The 16,886-nt window shown below is 41.0% G+C and overlaps 1 protein-coding gene across 1 annotated transcript in view; it reads left to right on the top strand.

The window, feature by feature from the left end:
• Positions 1–16,886, top strand: part of OBSCN (obscurin, cytoskeletal calmodulin and titin-interacting RhoGEF) — a 318,398-nt gene that overhangs the window by 234,294 nt on the left and 67,218 nt on the right. Inside the window, 8 exon segments of the mRNA XM_074282618.1 lie at positions 170–334; positions 2,261–2,419; positions 4,557–4,734; positions 5,904–6,017; positions 6,693–6,860; positions 8,046–8,148; positions 9,417–9,546; positions 10,911–11,016. Coding sequence (XP_074138719.1) covers positions 170–334; positions 2,261–2,419; positions 4,557–4,734; positions 5,904–6,017; positions 6,693–6,860; positions 8,046–8,148; positions 9,417–9,546; positions 10,911–11,016 — 1,123 coding nt within the window.

The raw sequence follows: 16,886 nt of genomic DNA on the forward strand, positions 1-16,886 counted from the left end.
ACTTCATTGTAGAAGAATTTACCTCACTTGAGATTTCCCTATAGCAATCAAAACATCGGTCCAGTCTCGGGGCCGGGGCCAAGGAGCAAAGTTCATACACTTTCAAGATGATTCTTGACCTATGACATTGACTGAAATTCACTGATCTAACTTGTTTTCCCTCTTCTAGGAGCTGATCCGGAACAAGGCACGAAATGGGCAGAACTGTGCCCTCTTGGAACAGGCCTATGCAATTGTATCTGCCCTCTCCCAGCGAGCCGAGAACAAGCTTCATGTCTCACTCATTGAGAACTACCCTGGGAATCTGGAGGCTCTGGGGGACCCTATTCGCCAGGTCTCTTGGACTGGGCTGGACAGGGTTTGGGGCAACTAACCTAGATTTCACTCAGGGGTATAATTCATTGTTCTCCATTAGTCCAGAGGCATCGTGGGCAGTAGATGATGAGCAGGAAAACTCAGCATCTTGCAAAATCCTGCAAACCAGGACTTTTTGCATGGGCCCAGCTCTAAGACTGGGCAGCTGCTAAGGCAAGACCCTGGCAGTTATGGGACCAGGATGTGGCTATGAGATGCTGAGGAGATGCCAGTTTTTCCCCATGCTCCCTCCTGGGCTCTGACCTTGCCTACCAGAAGCATCCCTGTATATGTATGTGTGCATGTATATGTATGTGTACACACACTTGTGTAGTAGAGGCAGAGGATGCAGTATCATACCTTTCAGTTCAGCAACATTTATCTAGTCCCCACTGGGGAAGACCTAGTGCTGGCTCTTGGGGAATATAAAGATGCCTTCAAGGAGACTGCAATCTAATATAGGAGTGTGTATATATGTGTGCATTTGAATTATTTATGTTGAATATATAAACAGGTATATATGACAATCTCTGGGTCTCAATTTCCTTCTCTTTAAAAAGTAGAACCGGAATAGCAAATCGCTATTATCCCTTACACACATAAATTTTTAGTCCTATGTTTGTGTGCATATATAGTCATATTAGCATATGGCATCCCACTCCAGCTTCAACATACATTTCTATCCTTATTGAAGACTAAGATTTTTACAGATGATTGGGGACTGGTTTTGCTTTTTCTTTGTATCCCCAGTAACCCTAGTGCTAAGCACATAAGGCACATAATAGGGGGTTAATAAATGCTTAAAGTTGGATGGATGCATGTACTGGATATTGCAGGCCAACTAGACTCTGCCATTCTCTATACAAATGCCATGTTTTCCTATTTATCCACCTCTATGCTTTCACTCAAATGATCCCCATCAAGTGGAGCTAGAATTCCCTCTTCTCTCTTCTTCCCTCAACACATTGACTTCCTACTTAGCCTTGAAAACCCATATCTTCTAAGAAGATATCCCTAATGGCTGATGATAGTCCCTCCCAGAATTTATCTAGGTCTTGATCTGCCCCTTCTGTAATGCACTTTGCACATAATATTGTACATTTTCTCTCTGTGCTTTGTCTGATCTTCCCCTGGTAGGTTAAAGCTTCATATAGAGGGGACCACACTCGTCTAAACTTTGTATTTCCCGCATTGCCCAGCAGAGGCATTTAGTCATATTAAATAGCTAATAAATTTTATAAATAAGTAAAATGAAAGGTAATACATATTAATAAAATTAATAAATATATTTAGCTGTAGAGAATACCTGTGGGAATATATATATATATATATATATTTATATATATATATATATTTATATATATATATATATATATATATGAACTTGTCCATATGCATACCATATGATTATCCCTTATTGCTGGAGGTAATTTTTTGAAATTATTTACTGTATATTTAATTTGTCTCATTGTGAACCTGGATTTTAATAGAACAAAACTGGGTAGAAGACAGAGATGGGGGATTCTGATTTTTCATCATAAGAGCAAGGAAGTAGCTGAATTAATTAGTACTATGAGGTCTAACAACACAATTTTTAATCATTGGATTACTGATGTGTGTGAATGAATGCCTAACCAAATCCTCTAAGTTTAATAATTTGAAGATGCTAAGTCACTGTTTGGTTGTGTAGGGATAATGGAATGTTATTTGGTCATTTGAGAACTGATAGGCTCCCCAGATTGATTAAACACTGAAATGATATTTCCTTGGCTGTTTGATGACTGATGAGACTTTATTCAGTGATTTAAAGGTTGATAGGGGCAGTGTTTGGTTGTAAGTAGATACCTGATACATGTGAGGGAATTCTTTGTTCTGACCTTTAATGTCCCTGCTTGTTTACTCACAGGGTCACTTCATTGTGTGGGAGGGGGCTCCCGGAGCCAGAATGGGCTGGAAGGGCCACAACCGGCACGTCTTCCTCTTCCGGAACCACCTGGTGATCTGCAAGCCCAAACGGGACTCCAGGACAGACACCTACAGCTATGTCTTCAGAAACATGATGAAGGTATAGAGGCTGCTGAGGCTTCTTTCCCTGCTGTGGTCCCCTTCCTCCTTCCCCAGTCTAGTAGGGCAATGATGTTTTGCATCAATAGTGCATATTGATAGTTTCGATAAATCAATCCTTGGCCAAAGCATGGCATCTCTTGCCCCATTCATCCAGATATAAACAGACCTAAAGCCCCCAGGGAATCAAAGGGACATATTCCAGACCAAGTTGCAAAATCATATCCAAAACAACTTTTGAAGGAGCAAGATGGGGCTGGGGAGCTCAGTTCCCAGTGTTCATCCACCTGAGAAGGCTTTATTTAGCAGGTATTCTCCCAGACTCCATGCTGGAAGGGTCTGAAATCACAGAATGTTAGAAGTGGGAAGGACCCCAGAACACAGAATGTGGAAACTATAGGAGACATTAGGACTTAGATTGTCAGCGCTAAGAGGAATCTTAAATTATAAAATACAGAGCATAGAATGTGGGGGTAGAATGGCCCTTAGGTCCAACTCCCCTGTTTTACAGAATAGGAAATTGAGGCCCAGAAAGAGGAAATGATCTCCCCCAAATCATAGCACCATAAAGGGCAGGGGCATATCTAGACCTTCTTATATAAAGACAATATGCCATCCCTGCAGGGCTGGGTAAAGTAAGGCATCATTCCCAGGGAACATTAACCGTGGCTTATCTTAGAGAAAAATAAGAGATTAAAAAAAACACTATTACTGAAGTTCACAGTCACAACAGGTCAGAGTTGAAAGAAACCCTAGAGATGAGGTGGTCTTCTAGAAATGAGCTGGTCTCCCCTTTTTTCTACACAGGAGAAAATAGCTAATGATAAAGCTGGGACTCAAACTCAGGTCTTCCTGATTCACAGGCCAGACCACTTTTCCCTATATCACACCTACATCAGCTCCCCCTGCCCAAAAAAAACCAACTTTTTCCTGCCATATTTACCATCTGTAGGATATTGGGCTTTATCTTCCTAAGCTTCTATTTTCTCATCTGTTAAATGAAGTTAAGCAAGGTGGTGCAGTGGATAAAGTGCTGGACCTGGAATCAGAAACACTTATCTCCCTAAGTTCAAATCTGACATATATTAGTTGTATGACTCTGAGCAAGTCACTTAACTCAGTTTGCCTCAGTTCTCTCATCTGTAAAATGAGATGGAGAAGGAAATGGCAAACTGCTCTAGTATCTTTGCTAAGAAAGCCCCCAGTGAGGTCATGAAGAGTTTAACACAAGGAAAGCAACTGAACAACAAACTGAACTGAACAACAAAAAGTTTATATGTGTGTGTATAAATATACTCACATATATACACATACAAATTACATATGTGTGTATACACATATAGATATGGGCAGTTAAGTAACGTAGCTAGCATACAGAGCTCTGGACCAGGACCCAGGAATGCCTAAGTTCAAATGCAGCCTCACACACTCACCAGCTGTGTGACCCTGGACCAGTCACTTAACCTTGTTTGCCTCAGTTTCTCAGTCTGTTAAATGAGCTGAAGAAAGAAATGGCAAACCACTCCAATATCCTTGCCAAGAAAACTCCAAATGGGGTCTCAGTGAGTTGGGCAATATTGAAAAATAACTAAACAATAACTACAGCAACAAAATAAGATGGTCTCTAAGATCTAAGTGAGTCAGTAAGTGCTAAGTACTTACTAAATACTAAGTAAGAAAGTGGAGTCACTTCCTCGGACAATCCCAGATTCCTATGGTGGTCATCTTGTGGCATAGTGAATAGAACCCCGGGCTTGGATTCAGAGAGACCCAATTCCCACCACGTACCCTGGGCCAGTCCTCTATGAGTCTCAATTTCTTTATCTATAAAATGGGGATAACAGAAGCACTCACCTTACAGGGTTGTACTGTAAATTTTAATAAGGATTTAATAAGATAATATATAAAAAAGCTTTTCAAACTTTAAAGCATTATATAAATACCTAGGTCCTCTTGTCTCCTCTTGGAGACAGACAGAAAGAGACAGAGTCCTGAGGGAGAACAGAGAGTGGTGGGCCAGGTCACCTAGAATGGGGTTCTTCAATTAGAAATCCCTTCAGGCTCAGATCCCCCTAAGAGAATAAGAGGGAGAGAAGGAACTTTACTCCTCGTGCTGACCCTGCTCTCCCCAACCCTAGCTGAGCAACATCGATGTGAACGACCAGGTGGAGGGGGATGACCGGGCCTTCGAGGTCTGGCACGAGCGGGAGGACTCGGTTCGCAAATACCTGCTGCAGGCTCGCACTGTCATCATCAAGAACTCCTGGGTGAAGGAGATCTGCGGCATCCAGCAGCGGCTCTCCTTGCCTGTCTGGAGTGAGTGGGGAGCAGCTGGCCAGCATGGGGAAGCAGGCGGGGGGCCCAGAGCTCATGGGGAATGTGCCCTTCTTGGAGGGTGGGCATTGTGACACCTAAATTCCCACATGTCCCTCTTTTATGGAATGGTCTATTGTGGAATGGCTAAAATCTCATAGCCTTGTTTGATCCCACCATGTTGAGAGATGGTTGAGTCTCTGCTGGGATAAAACTGTCCTGTAGAGGAAACAGTGCTAAGTTTGAACCAAGGAAACCTGGATTCAAATTCTCATCTCAGCCCCTGTGAGGCCTTAGGCGGGGCGTATTACCTCCCAGTGCTTCGGTTTCCTCATCTGTAAAATGGGGATAGTAAAACTAACTCTTTCACTAAAATTGAAAGCTAAGTCATAGGAGCCCAAATCTCAGCATATCCCATAATGCTAGAAGACTGAGTGTATGCCTTCCAAAAAAAAAAAAAAAAAAAAAAAAAGCAACCTAGTAGGGGCATCTAGATGGCCCAGTGGATGGAACACCAGCCCTGAAGTCAGGAGGACTTGAGTTCAAATCCAACCTCAGATACTTAACATTCCCTAGCTGTGTGACCTTCCATAAGTCACTTAACCCCAGTTGCCCCAGGAAAAAAAAAATAATAAAGCAACCTACTTAAGCCTAGAGAGGCTTATTACTCTAGAAAGCCAGCCATAAGCCAATGTGTTTATATCATGCACACATATGGAAAGACTCATATATCCTTGAAAGATGGAAGCAAGCCTTGGACTACTTCTCTCCCCTGATTGTTGGAAAAATCTTAAAATACAGAATGTTAGAACTGCAAAGGACTTTAGCTAGAAGGGGGTTTTATACTTTAAAATGCTGTAAGAGATTATTGTGAGTGTTGGACAAAAAGTAACCATTGTGGTTTTTAAGCATGGGGAATGCATCACCTCCATTAGGGAGATGATTGAAGTCACATATTCTAGATGGATGGATGGAATGGGGGACAAAGGCAGGGAGACCTATTACAAGGCAGTGACTCCAAGTAAGAAGTCTTAGTATTGCTCTTTTCTAAAACAAAAATGACTGGCTCAAAATTGCTCATGGTGACTGTGCATGTCTGTTGGTGGGCTCTTAAATTTACTTGCTAAAAACTATGTACCCCCAAGGTCCTCACATCCCATGTGTGTTTTCAGACCCTCCAGACTTTGAGGAAGAGCTAGCAGACTGCACTGCCAAGCTGGGTGAGACTGTCAAGCTTGCCTGCCGGGTGACTGGGACCCCAAAGCCTGTTGTCAGCTGGTACAAAGGTAGGAAGACTCTTGGGTAGGACACTGGGGCAGAGGGGCTTTGGGATCCCCTGTCCTGGAGTCAAGTGGCTAAGCTCCATGACTATGACCTTAGAGGCCATAGCACGTACTTACCTATTTCACAGCATTATTGTGGAGAAAGCACTTTGTAAATTTTAAAGCACCACAGCAAGATCCTTAGCCTTTGTTTGTGCCATTGTCCCCAGGCAAAACTTTATCATAATCATATATTTAAAAACATAAAATAAATATATCAAATTACAAAGGAAATCAAGTTGAAAGTTATGAAAATAAATTTCTAAGTTCATAAACCCCAAGTTTAAAACCTCTAGCTGTAGGAACAAGAATTACTATGAACAAGAATAACATCACATCATGATCACAAAAGTGGTTAGAAAGTGTAACATGCTCAGTAAATGGGAGGAATTGTGATAAAGGTAAGTCAGAAGCCCCTGGTCCGTTAGAGGATCTTCCAAGGCTTCACATTTCTCCAAATGGAAAGAGCTCTAGACTTATGATCAGAAGATCTAGGACCCATACCCCAGCCGCGCCACCAAATAATCATGTGATAAATCCTGGACATCCAAAGGCTCCCTTTAGTCCTGTCACCCGGCAGGTATCCATCCCCACCCCAAGCTGCTGGGACATGATGGCTGCTCTTTCTCTTTCTGCCAGATGGAAAGCCAGTGGATGTCGATCGTCACCATATCTTCATAGAAGACCCCGATGGTTCCTACGCCCTCATCCTGGACAATCTGACGGGTGTGGACTCAGGACAGTACATGTGCTTTGCTGCCAGTGCGGCTGGCAATGCCAGCACCCTGGGCAAGATCCTTGTGCTGGGTGAGTGCGCTGAAGCTCCTGTACGTTGGCTGGCAAAGAACGATGAGCTGTGATTGCAAGAGCTCTCGAAAGAGCCTTTGTCCCAAAGGGACACATTGACCTAAGGAGTGGCTACAGTTTCCCTCCAAATTTGGTTTGCAAAAACCCGAAGTGTAGCCCATGTTACTCTTTTTTTAGCCATGGTAACATTCATAAATACATTTTATATACACACACACACACACACACACACACACACATATATCATATAGATACAATGTTATATGCATTAGGTAGTACACTGTATATCTCATGTATCTGAATATCGATGGGAATTGTCAATATGTTCATTGCTAGAGAATTACAGAGTCCAGAGCTGAATCCCAACTTTCTTAGGTTGTAACCCATTATATGGGGGCAAGGGAAAGGGAAGGTGTCCTTAGTCAATGATCCCCAATTCAGTTACTGTTCATCTTTGGAACTCAGTTTTCCCCTTTATAAAACATGGGGATTAGACTAAATGAGCTCTAAGGTCCCTTCTGACTCTGAAAACCTATGGCTTCTTGATTCCAAGAGGCTTCATAATTAGGGGTACAGCCCATATTTGGATCAAAATTCTACCTCCTCTGTTAATATGCAAATGCTGAAAATTGCAACAATCATAAGCAGCATTTGCTAAAAGCCTACTATGTGCCAGACATGAAGTTGCTGCCCTTGAGGGTCTTACATTTTATGGGGGGAGGATACGTGCATACATGTATGCACTGTATGCATATATATGTTTAACTACACCTGTGTGTATACATACCTACACCTGTCCTTACACAACTGTATGCATACATATCTGTTGTTTCAATCTACCACATGCACATGTTACATGTGTGTGCACTTGGATGCATGTGTGTATTATAAGGAGCAAAATCATTTGAGAATCATTCCTTTGGGCTAAAACTTGGTAGTAGAATACAAACATCCCTGGCCCAATTAGCACGTTAAATGTTGTCCTATCACATTCATCTCATGTGCATGAATTTGGTCAAACTCTTTCCCAAGCCCATATTTGGGATGGGGGATATGTAGTGAAAGCAAGAAGACTTTGGGTCCTGAGGAAGGGACAAAAGGGAATTCAGTGCTGGGTGATAGGGCACCTGCAAAGGGGGGGCTTGAGAGGGGGAAGACAGGCTTCATTTCTCTCTTGATTTGCAGTCCCTCCACGATTTGTGAACAAAGTCCGCAATGCCCACTTTGTGGAGGGTGAAGACACACAATTTACATGCACCATCGAGGGAGCTCCTTACCCGCAGATAAGGTAGGTCCCTCAAATGCCTACCTCTGGAGAACCAAAGGGATGGTCATCAGCTTTTTCTAGATTAGTGGGGAAACCAGATGAAAAGAGAGAGTAAGGTAGGCAGATGGGGGCACAGTATATAGAGCACCAGCCCTAGAGTCAGGCGGACATGAGGTTAAATGCAGCTTCAGACACTTGGCATCTCCTAGTTGTATGACCCAAGTCACTTAACCCCAATTGCCTCAAAAAAAGAGAGAAAGAGAGCAGGGGAGATGCTGTGATGTTGAAAGGAATTCATGATTTCATTAAGATGCAGATCACAGCCTCTCTCCACCTTCCCATTGGTCCTTGCCCTTTCATAAATCATCCATAGGTGGTTTAAACAATTGGGAACTTTCCTCTAGTTCTTTAAATACATAAGGGTAACCAGTGGAGTGCTAAATTTCTTTAATGTTATTCCTCTGCTACATAAGTGGCCCATGTCCTTGTCCAAACATGCCCTCTCATAAAATACCAGTGTTTCTTTTCTACAATAACTGCTTTTTGTTTGTCCACATACATGCAAAGATTGTTTTCAACATTCACCCTTGCAAAACCAAATTCCCAAATTTTTCTCCCTCCCCTAGACAGCAAGCAATCAGATATAGGTTGAACATGTCCAGTTTGGTATTTCTTTTCTTCCATCCACATCTGAACTATCCAGAAGGCAGGTCAAGAGCTGCTTCTCAGGAAAGATATCTTTGAGTTGGAAATGATTCAGAGATAGGCAGCTCCAGTGGCCAGTAGAGTGTAATAATAATTTCATTTTAATTCATTTAAAGGCTCTCTGTGAGGTTAGGATTCCTTAATTGCAGTGAGAAATAAATTGAGGGGGACAAGACTGAAACTAATAAAATGAGGCAGGGATAATGTGGGGTAACTCAGACCCTTCACCACATCTTGGCTGCTAGAACTCTATGATCCCCTTGGGAGTTCAAAGGGGATCACTCTGGACTGGAGAAAAAGGAGCACTTGAATATCAGTGGAGAGTATATAGTTCCCTAAGATTATGAATGATCTCAAGATAAGGAAAGATCAATATCTAAATGGAGCAACAGTACACGGCAGGGTAGAATTGACATTATATGAGATGGGAATAGCAAGATCAACCTGGCTGAAACAAAAGCCTGGGGGACTTCATCTTCATCTTCCCCAGTCTCAGATTTGGGTGTGGGCTTGCAGTGCCCTCAGCTGTACCCACTTTGGGCAGGTGTCAGTATGGGCTAGATCTCATAGCTTTCTATCTACAGGTGGTACAAGAATGGCACTCTGTTGACTGAGAGCAGCAAATACCAGATGTTCAATGAACCCCGGAGTGGGGTGCTGGTATTAGTGATCAAGAAGGCTTGCCAGGACGACATGGGACATTATGAGTGTGAGGTGAGTATGGGAGACTTTCTAGAGCTCTCCATACTTCCCTGGAGGCAACACCCTAGAGTGAAATGTGCAGTGGCTCTAGAGCAAGAGGAACCTAGGTTCAAAACCCATCTCTGATGCTTACTTTCATTTTTAACATTAAGCAAGTCAATTTTCTTGGGCTGTTTTCTCATTTATAAAATAGGAAGGTTGGATAATGTGACCCCCAAGGTCTCCTCCAACTCTACATTTATGATCTGATAATTATGATCCTGTCTTCCCAGGAATGAGAGGATAGGAAAGACAATCCTCTGAGAAGTCACATTTAAATAGCACTTAATGTTCAAAGTGTTTTCAAATCTAGGGTCTCACTCTAGCCTCAAAACCATCCTGCTGAGAGTGAGGGGCGGTAAAGAAGCCCTATATGATTATCACACTCTGAATTTAAAACTGAAACCCAAGCAGAGAAGTTACCTTTCCTAAACTTAACTGTAAAAACTGGATTTAAATATAGGATGTTTTCTTCTTTCAAAATATATCTTGGTGACCCCAACAGACCTTAAAGGGTCAGAGGTTCTTAACCTTTTTAATATCATTTATGGAGAAGTCTCTCAATCCTTCTTAAGCTATGTTTTTAAATGTGTAAATTAAGAAAGGAAGAAAACAAGCATTTATTAAGCATTCACTATATGCCAGACAAATAGGATATACATAGGATTACAATGGAAACCCATTATATTGAAATACATGGGAAGCCTGTGCTCCTGTGTGGGTTAGCAGCAGATCTAATAACTGATAACTAGAGCTGTGATACTAGGCAGCAAAGTGGTGCAGTGGATAGATAGAACTCTGGGCTTAGAATCAGGGAGACTCATTTTCCTGAATTCAAATCTGGTCTCAGACTCCTAACTTGCAATGTGAACCTGGACAAGTCACATAATCCTGTTTGCCTCAGTTTCATCATCTGTAAAATAAATTTGGGAAGGAAATGTCAAACCACTTCAGTATCTTTGCCAAGAAAACCCCAAATGGGGTCCCAAAGAGTTAGACACAACTGAAAACAACTGAACCACCAAGCAATGATGAACATAAATGATATTTCTAGATCTCCAACAGCTGCATCATGACATGAAAATATGGTTCCTATCGGGGACAAAATTACAGCTTCTGTTAATACTATTGTGCTTTTGTTACCTACAGTTATCACTGAGAAAAATGCTAAATTTCAGTTAGAGGTCAATGAATACATGAAAATGTCACTTCTTTTGTCCCATCCAAGTTCACGGAACTTGAAATCTACTCCAGAGTCCTTCAGATGTCCACACACACCCAGTGAAGAGTGCATGCCTTAAGCTGATTTCTAACATGTATCCTTTGAATATTTATAGCTATCAAACAAACTAGGATCAGCCCGCAGTGGAGCCGAACTGTTTGTGCAGAGTACATCCTTACTGACCCAGGAGAAAAGAGGAGAACAGGCTATCACCATTGAAGGTAGGACTCCTCCCGATATTCTGTTCCATAAGCATTCTGCTGAACTCCCCTTTCCATCGGCTACAGGTACTGTGTTCGCCAGTTCTCCTATGAGGTGTGTCTCACCCATGGGATAGCCTCGGGTATTATGTGATATGAGCACAGAGGCCCTCACTGCCTCCCATTATTGCAACCAACTTCCTACAAGCCCATCCTTGCAGTTCTACTCAGCTCAACTAATTCTTTATTAAAATGTTGGGCTCCAGGTGTTGTGTCATAGGATGAGAATGGAACAAGAAAGACCTTAGTCTTGGTTTATGTTTAAAACAGGAAAACACACAAATGGTAGATATCACGATGTCACATATAGTCAGTGAATAAGCTTTCTACCTACAGGCCTGACATCTGCCTGTGAAGAAATGTATCCATCAAATTTAATTCAATAATCACTCTACTGTGACCTTCCAAATCAAGAAAGGCATCCTGGAGGCTGAGGGCTCTGAGGTTCAAGAGGGAGAGATATTAATAACTGAGAGGATCGGGGGAAAGCTCGTGTATAAGAGAGTAACTAAATTATGCTTTAATGGAAAAAAGAGATTTTGCCAGGAAGAGGCAAGAGCTTTCCAGATATGGGAGACACTACTTATGCAAAGACACCAAAAGAAGAGATGAAATATTTTATCTTTGGAATAGCTCAAAGGTTAGCTTGACTGGAAAAGAGAATGTATGAAGAGAAATAATGTGAATTTAAAATTGGAAAAGTAGGCAAGAACTAGATTGTGAATGGTTTCAAATGCCAGGCTAAGGATTTTGTATTTTATCCTGGAGGCAGCGGAAGCTGTTGAAAATTTTCATGTTTTGGGGTGATATGATCATGGTGTTTTAGGAATGTCAGTTTGGCTCTCATATAAATGGATTGGAGAAGGCTAAGCATGGAGGCAATCAGCTTGATTAAGAAATTATTGGGAAAGTCTCAGTGAAAAGTAATAAAGGAGATTTGTGGGGGTAGCATTGACAAGACTTGAAAACTGACTGAGAGTTGAGGGAGAAGGAGGAATCACTGATGACTCCAAAGTTGTGGGCCTGGGTAATTGGAAAGATGGCAGGGTCAGCAACAGGAATAAAGAAGTTCAAAGAAGAGCTGGTTTTGAGGGGAGAACAAGTTCTGGTTTGGACAAACATAAAATTTGAGATGTTTGTAGAATATCTAAAAGGAAGTATCCAGTAGACCATCAGTAATAAATGGTTATCTAGGTGATACTGTGGATACAGTACCAGGACTACAGATAGGAAAATCTGAGTTAAAATCTTACCCCAAATACTAGCTGTATGACCCTGGGCTAGTCATTTGATCTCTTTGCCTCAGTTTCCCCATCTGTAAAATAAGTAGTACTTACCTCCCAGGATTGTTGTGAGGATTGAATAAGATAATACTTATAAAGCACTTAGTACATAGTAAGCATTATAAAAATCTTAATTTTTATTGTCCATCACTTAGCATAGTGCTTGGCATATAGCAGATAATAAATGTTTATTAATTGATTGATTGATAAATTACTATGGACCTGCAGGTATAGAACATATAGCTTTGGGAGTCATTTGCATAGAACTTGTAATTTAAACTGATGGGAACTGCTAAGATTACCTAAAGAGAAAGTTGTAGCAAGATTATAGAAGAGATCCCTGGACAGAACCTGGGGTGATCCTCCCGCTTAGTGGGAGGGAGGAGGTAGATGACACAGAGCAAAGGAGACTGAGAAAGTAAAAGGTCCAGGAATCAAGTGAAGCAATATCACAGAAGCCAAGGGGAGGTTTGAAGGGGGGAATAATAGAGAGAATAAAATAACTGCATTTGTAGCAAGATGAGTTGAAAGATAACGAGCGTTCAAAATAGAGCAAAAATACTAAGTGTGGGGCAGGGAATCAGGGAAAGACAAGACAACAGATACATATCAACCCCATTGATGTTTATGGTACTTTCAGGGGCAGCTAAATGGTATAATGGATAAAGCAGCAACCCTGAAGTCATGAGGTCTTGAGTTCAAATCCAGCCTTGGATACTTAATACTTCTCATCTCTGTGATCCTGGACAAATTACTTAATCCCAATTGCCTCAGAGAGGAAAAAAAAAGATATTTGTGGTAATTACAGGGAAATCCCACTGATACAAGTCCAGGAATTACTATGTCACCTTAGACCGCTGCTATATTGGAAAGCAGATTTAGTGAGCATATTTAATATATGTATAAAGGAAAAGCCTATTGCCAGAACCCAGAGCACTGCTCAGGAGAAGAAGCCCATGTGGAAACTTCAATGCAAGGCCTTGGGAAGCATGAGAACAATAAGTACTAAAGACACTGTATAGAGAAGTCTTCAAACAAAGGTTAGATGACTACTTATAAAGAATATATTAGATGGGGATGCACAAGTCAAAAGGGTAGGTCCCTTTCAATTTTATGATTCTATGCCTTTGGAAGGAGTGATCTTTCTATCACCCAAGTGTTTTAGCATAGGCTAAACCCCCTAATAGGGAATTATCAAGGATCTTTCTACATGATCTACATGATCCCTAAACATGAGCTGCCAAAAATCTTTACAATTAGGACTGGGGATTATGACCTGATTCCACATTCTCTAGAATCTCTCTCTTTGCTTTTTATCCGAAATTTCTCTGTCCAAAATGATCTCTAAAGAAGTTTGAACCTTATCATCATAAAAGTAGCCAAAATAGGCTGCCTCTTAGGCTAATGAGTTTTCTCCATCACTGGAGATTTCTAAGTTAAGGCTGGATGTTTCTTTCTGATCAGTCAGAGAAGTTGGATTTCTGAGGTCCCTTATGGCTTTGATTTTCTAAAATTCTTTGGTTCTGGATGGAGACAGGATTTATGCTGGGTTTTTTGAAGAATGATTTGGACAGAGGGAGATAGCTTCACAGACAAAATGGAGGCATGTCAGAAAGAAAAGAATAATAATAGCTGAAATTGATATACCACATTTAAAGTTTGCAGGGCATTTTATATATATGATCTCATATAATCCTCAAAACAATCTTATGAAGTAGATACTGAAAATAATATCCCTAGGCATCCAAGGAGAAGAAACTGAGACTCAGATAGTTTAAGTGATTGTCAATGGTCAAAGAGGGAATAAGCATCAGAAGTGAGAGTCAATCCTAGTCTCTCCTGACTCCAAGTCAGAACTTCCCACCACCCACAACTGCCTTATTATAAGTGGATTTAGACTTGGTTGATGGGCAGGTTTAAAGAATCACTCTGGGCAAATACATTGCCCTGTTTTCTATTCTGTAAAATGAGTGTTGGACTAGATGAAATCAAGTCACCTAAGGTCCCTTCCCGATCTCACGGTCCTATAACCTTTAACCTTTTTTGTGGGTACCTTATTGAATTGGATATTCATTCAATAGCGCCCTTGAGCATTACTGTTCAGTCATTCTCCACTGGCCAGAAATCCTTTTACCAGACTTTACATTGGGTTAGTGCCTCCAGTATGGAAGCCGGACACTAGCCTTCTGACCTCCTTTAACCAGTAATTGAACACTTCCTCAGGCTCCTTCCAAAGGGGAGCAAATGACATCTGCTTGGTTAACACACAAAGTGCCCGCAAATTTGGACAGAGATCTGCTAATACATGACTTAGAGAGAGCATCCTTTGTGAAACGTTTCCATGACAACCCCTCTTCATGGCTTGGATGAATCCCACCGCCCACCTATCTCTGTGGCCCTGCTCTCAGCATGGGGGACACACATGCACTTCACACCCATCTCCCATTTACTGTCACTTCTAATTTCAGATCCCCCTGAGCATCTCTGAGCTCAAGCTGAGTGCTTTTAGACCACGTGATCAGAAGCAGTTTCTGCTGGTGATTCAATATAATTCCATACTGTGATAGTAGATTTATGATCAGTATTTTAAAAGAATTAAAAAAAAAAAAACTTATGCCATTGGAAGGGCAGCAGGAGTCACTTTGAGAGTGACTTTCCCAAACCAACAAGTTGGAGACACAGCAGCTGACATCCCTACAAAATCCATCTAGGGAAGGGTGTGTGATGGGAATAATGTTGTTTAACCTTTAGGAGTGGCAAGAACACAGCACACCCCACCAACATCACGGGGACGACGTCCTGTGCAGATCACTATTTGTTGTTGTCTCCTGTTTTCAATGCATCACTCATGTCTGTGTTTCATAATTCTGTGTGAATAGCTGGTTTAACACATTAACCCAGAGGGATCTGTGGCCAAGGATGGAATAAACTCCTGCCTGATCTTAATGCTTCAAGTATATTAACCTGCATATCAAGAAATCCTGCTTTGCACAGCTGCCAGTTTCCTCAACTGCCAAGCATATTGAAGTGATGATCTAGGGGCAAGATTTATTCATTCATTCACTCATTCAATAAACAATCATTAATTACTTCTTGTATATATAAGGAACAATATTAGACCTCAAGGAGATTACAAAATATAGGTAAGATAGCTTCCATACTTGGGAAGCCCAGAATCTAGACAAAAGGATTAAGACACACATAATTATACTAAAAATACTTCTCATATGAGAAGTACATTAGAGATTTGCCCTCTTCCAAGATCAAAACAGTCCATGTGAATGAAAAGAATGGCTTTGAAAGAGTTTGATCAATTCATTTACAAATCAGAGACCTAACACCCTGATTCTACTTTTCACATGAACCCAACTTCGAATTATAATTTTCACCCAAATCCTATTGTTTTATGAATATTCTACTCAAGTCAATCACATCCTTTAGAGGCTCCCAGGATGGTGAATATTTTTCTATAATGTATGATCTAAGTATGGTATTTAATTTGGATTCAGTCCATCAATAATGGATTGTCCATACTAAGAAGCAAGACTTATTTTTGATGACTAAGAAGTAAGGACAGACCTCCTGATAACAACCCAGCATCTATTTAGCCCACATTACATGTCCTTATTCATGGGGTCTAATGATTGGAAGTGTTCAAATTACATATTATCATTGCAGGGGTGGGAACGTTTTTCCTACCAAGGGCCATTTGGTTATTTACAACATCATTTGCAGGCTACACAAAATTATCAACTTATAGAACTCAAGCAGCAGGGGGGGGGGGGTTGTTGTACTTAGCTTTCAGTTCATCATCACCTGCAATCCATTATGCAAATGATTTTGTGGACCTTATATGGCTAGCAGGCTGAAAGTTCCCTACTCCGATTTAAGGAAAAGTACCAAAAAGCAATCATAATCATCTAAAGATCATTAGTTTCCATTGGAACATAGAAATAATTGCACAGGTCATATGTTCATCAGAACATAACAAAAGTCAATGAGAAGAATTTCATGATCTATAATTAGTTTTTAGAAGGTATTCATATTAAAAAGTATGCATGGAAAAGGAAGAGAGATATTGTTTCCAATGAGCTTGTTTTAACAGAGGTCAGTTAAGGAATAAAATGTAGGATCCTGGAAGATATGTTTTTCTATCACCTTTATCAGTGGGTAGAAATAATTTACCACAATCAGAGAGGTAGGATAGTTGACTATAGAAATAAGTTGTTAGTAGCTGCTGCCTTTAAAAGGACAGCTGTCCCTCTCCTATTCTCAATCAAAGATGGAAAATCCAAAGTATCATTTGTACTTTTTTCCTTTCTTAAAAAAAAATAGTCCTATCAATGGGGGAAATAAAGCCCTTTGATGAGCTTATATCAGAATCCCACAACTTCTGGCTGAAAGGGTGCCATGCCCTCCGATATAGGCCTGCCTTAGAGAATAGGCTCAGAAGGTGTTGCCAGGGAAGCAGGTGTTTCTGATTTTGTGGCACAGAGCCATCATCATTCAATTATTTGCTGTTCAATGTGCTCAAGATCTCAGACAGCT

The sequence above is a fragment of the Sminthopsis crassicaudata genome, chromosome 1 (assembly GCF_048593235.1).
Source record: "Sminthopsis crassicaudata isolate SCR6 chromosome 1, ASM4859323v1, whole genome shotgun sequence".
In the NCBI taxonomy this organism is placed as follows: domain Eukaryota; kingdom Metazoa; phylum Chordata; class Mammalia; order Dasyuromorphia; family Dasyuridae; genus Sminthopsis; species Sminthopsis crassicaudata.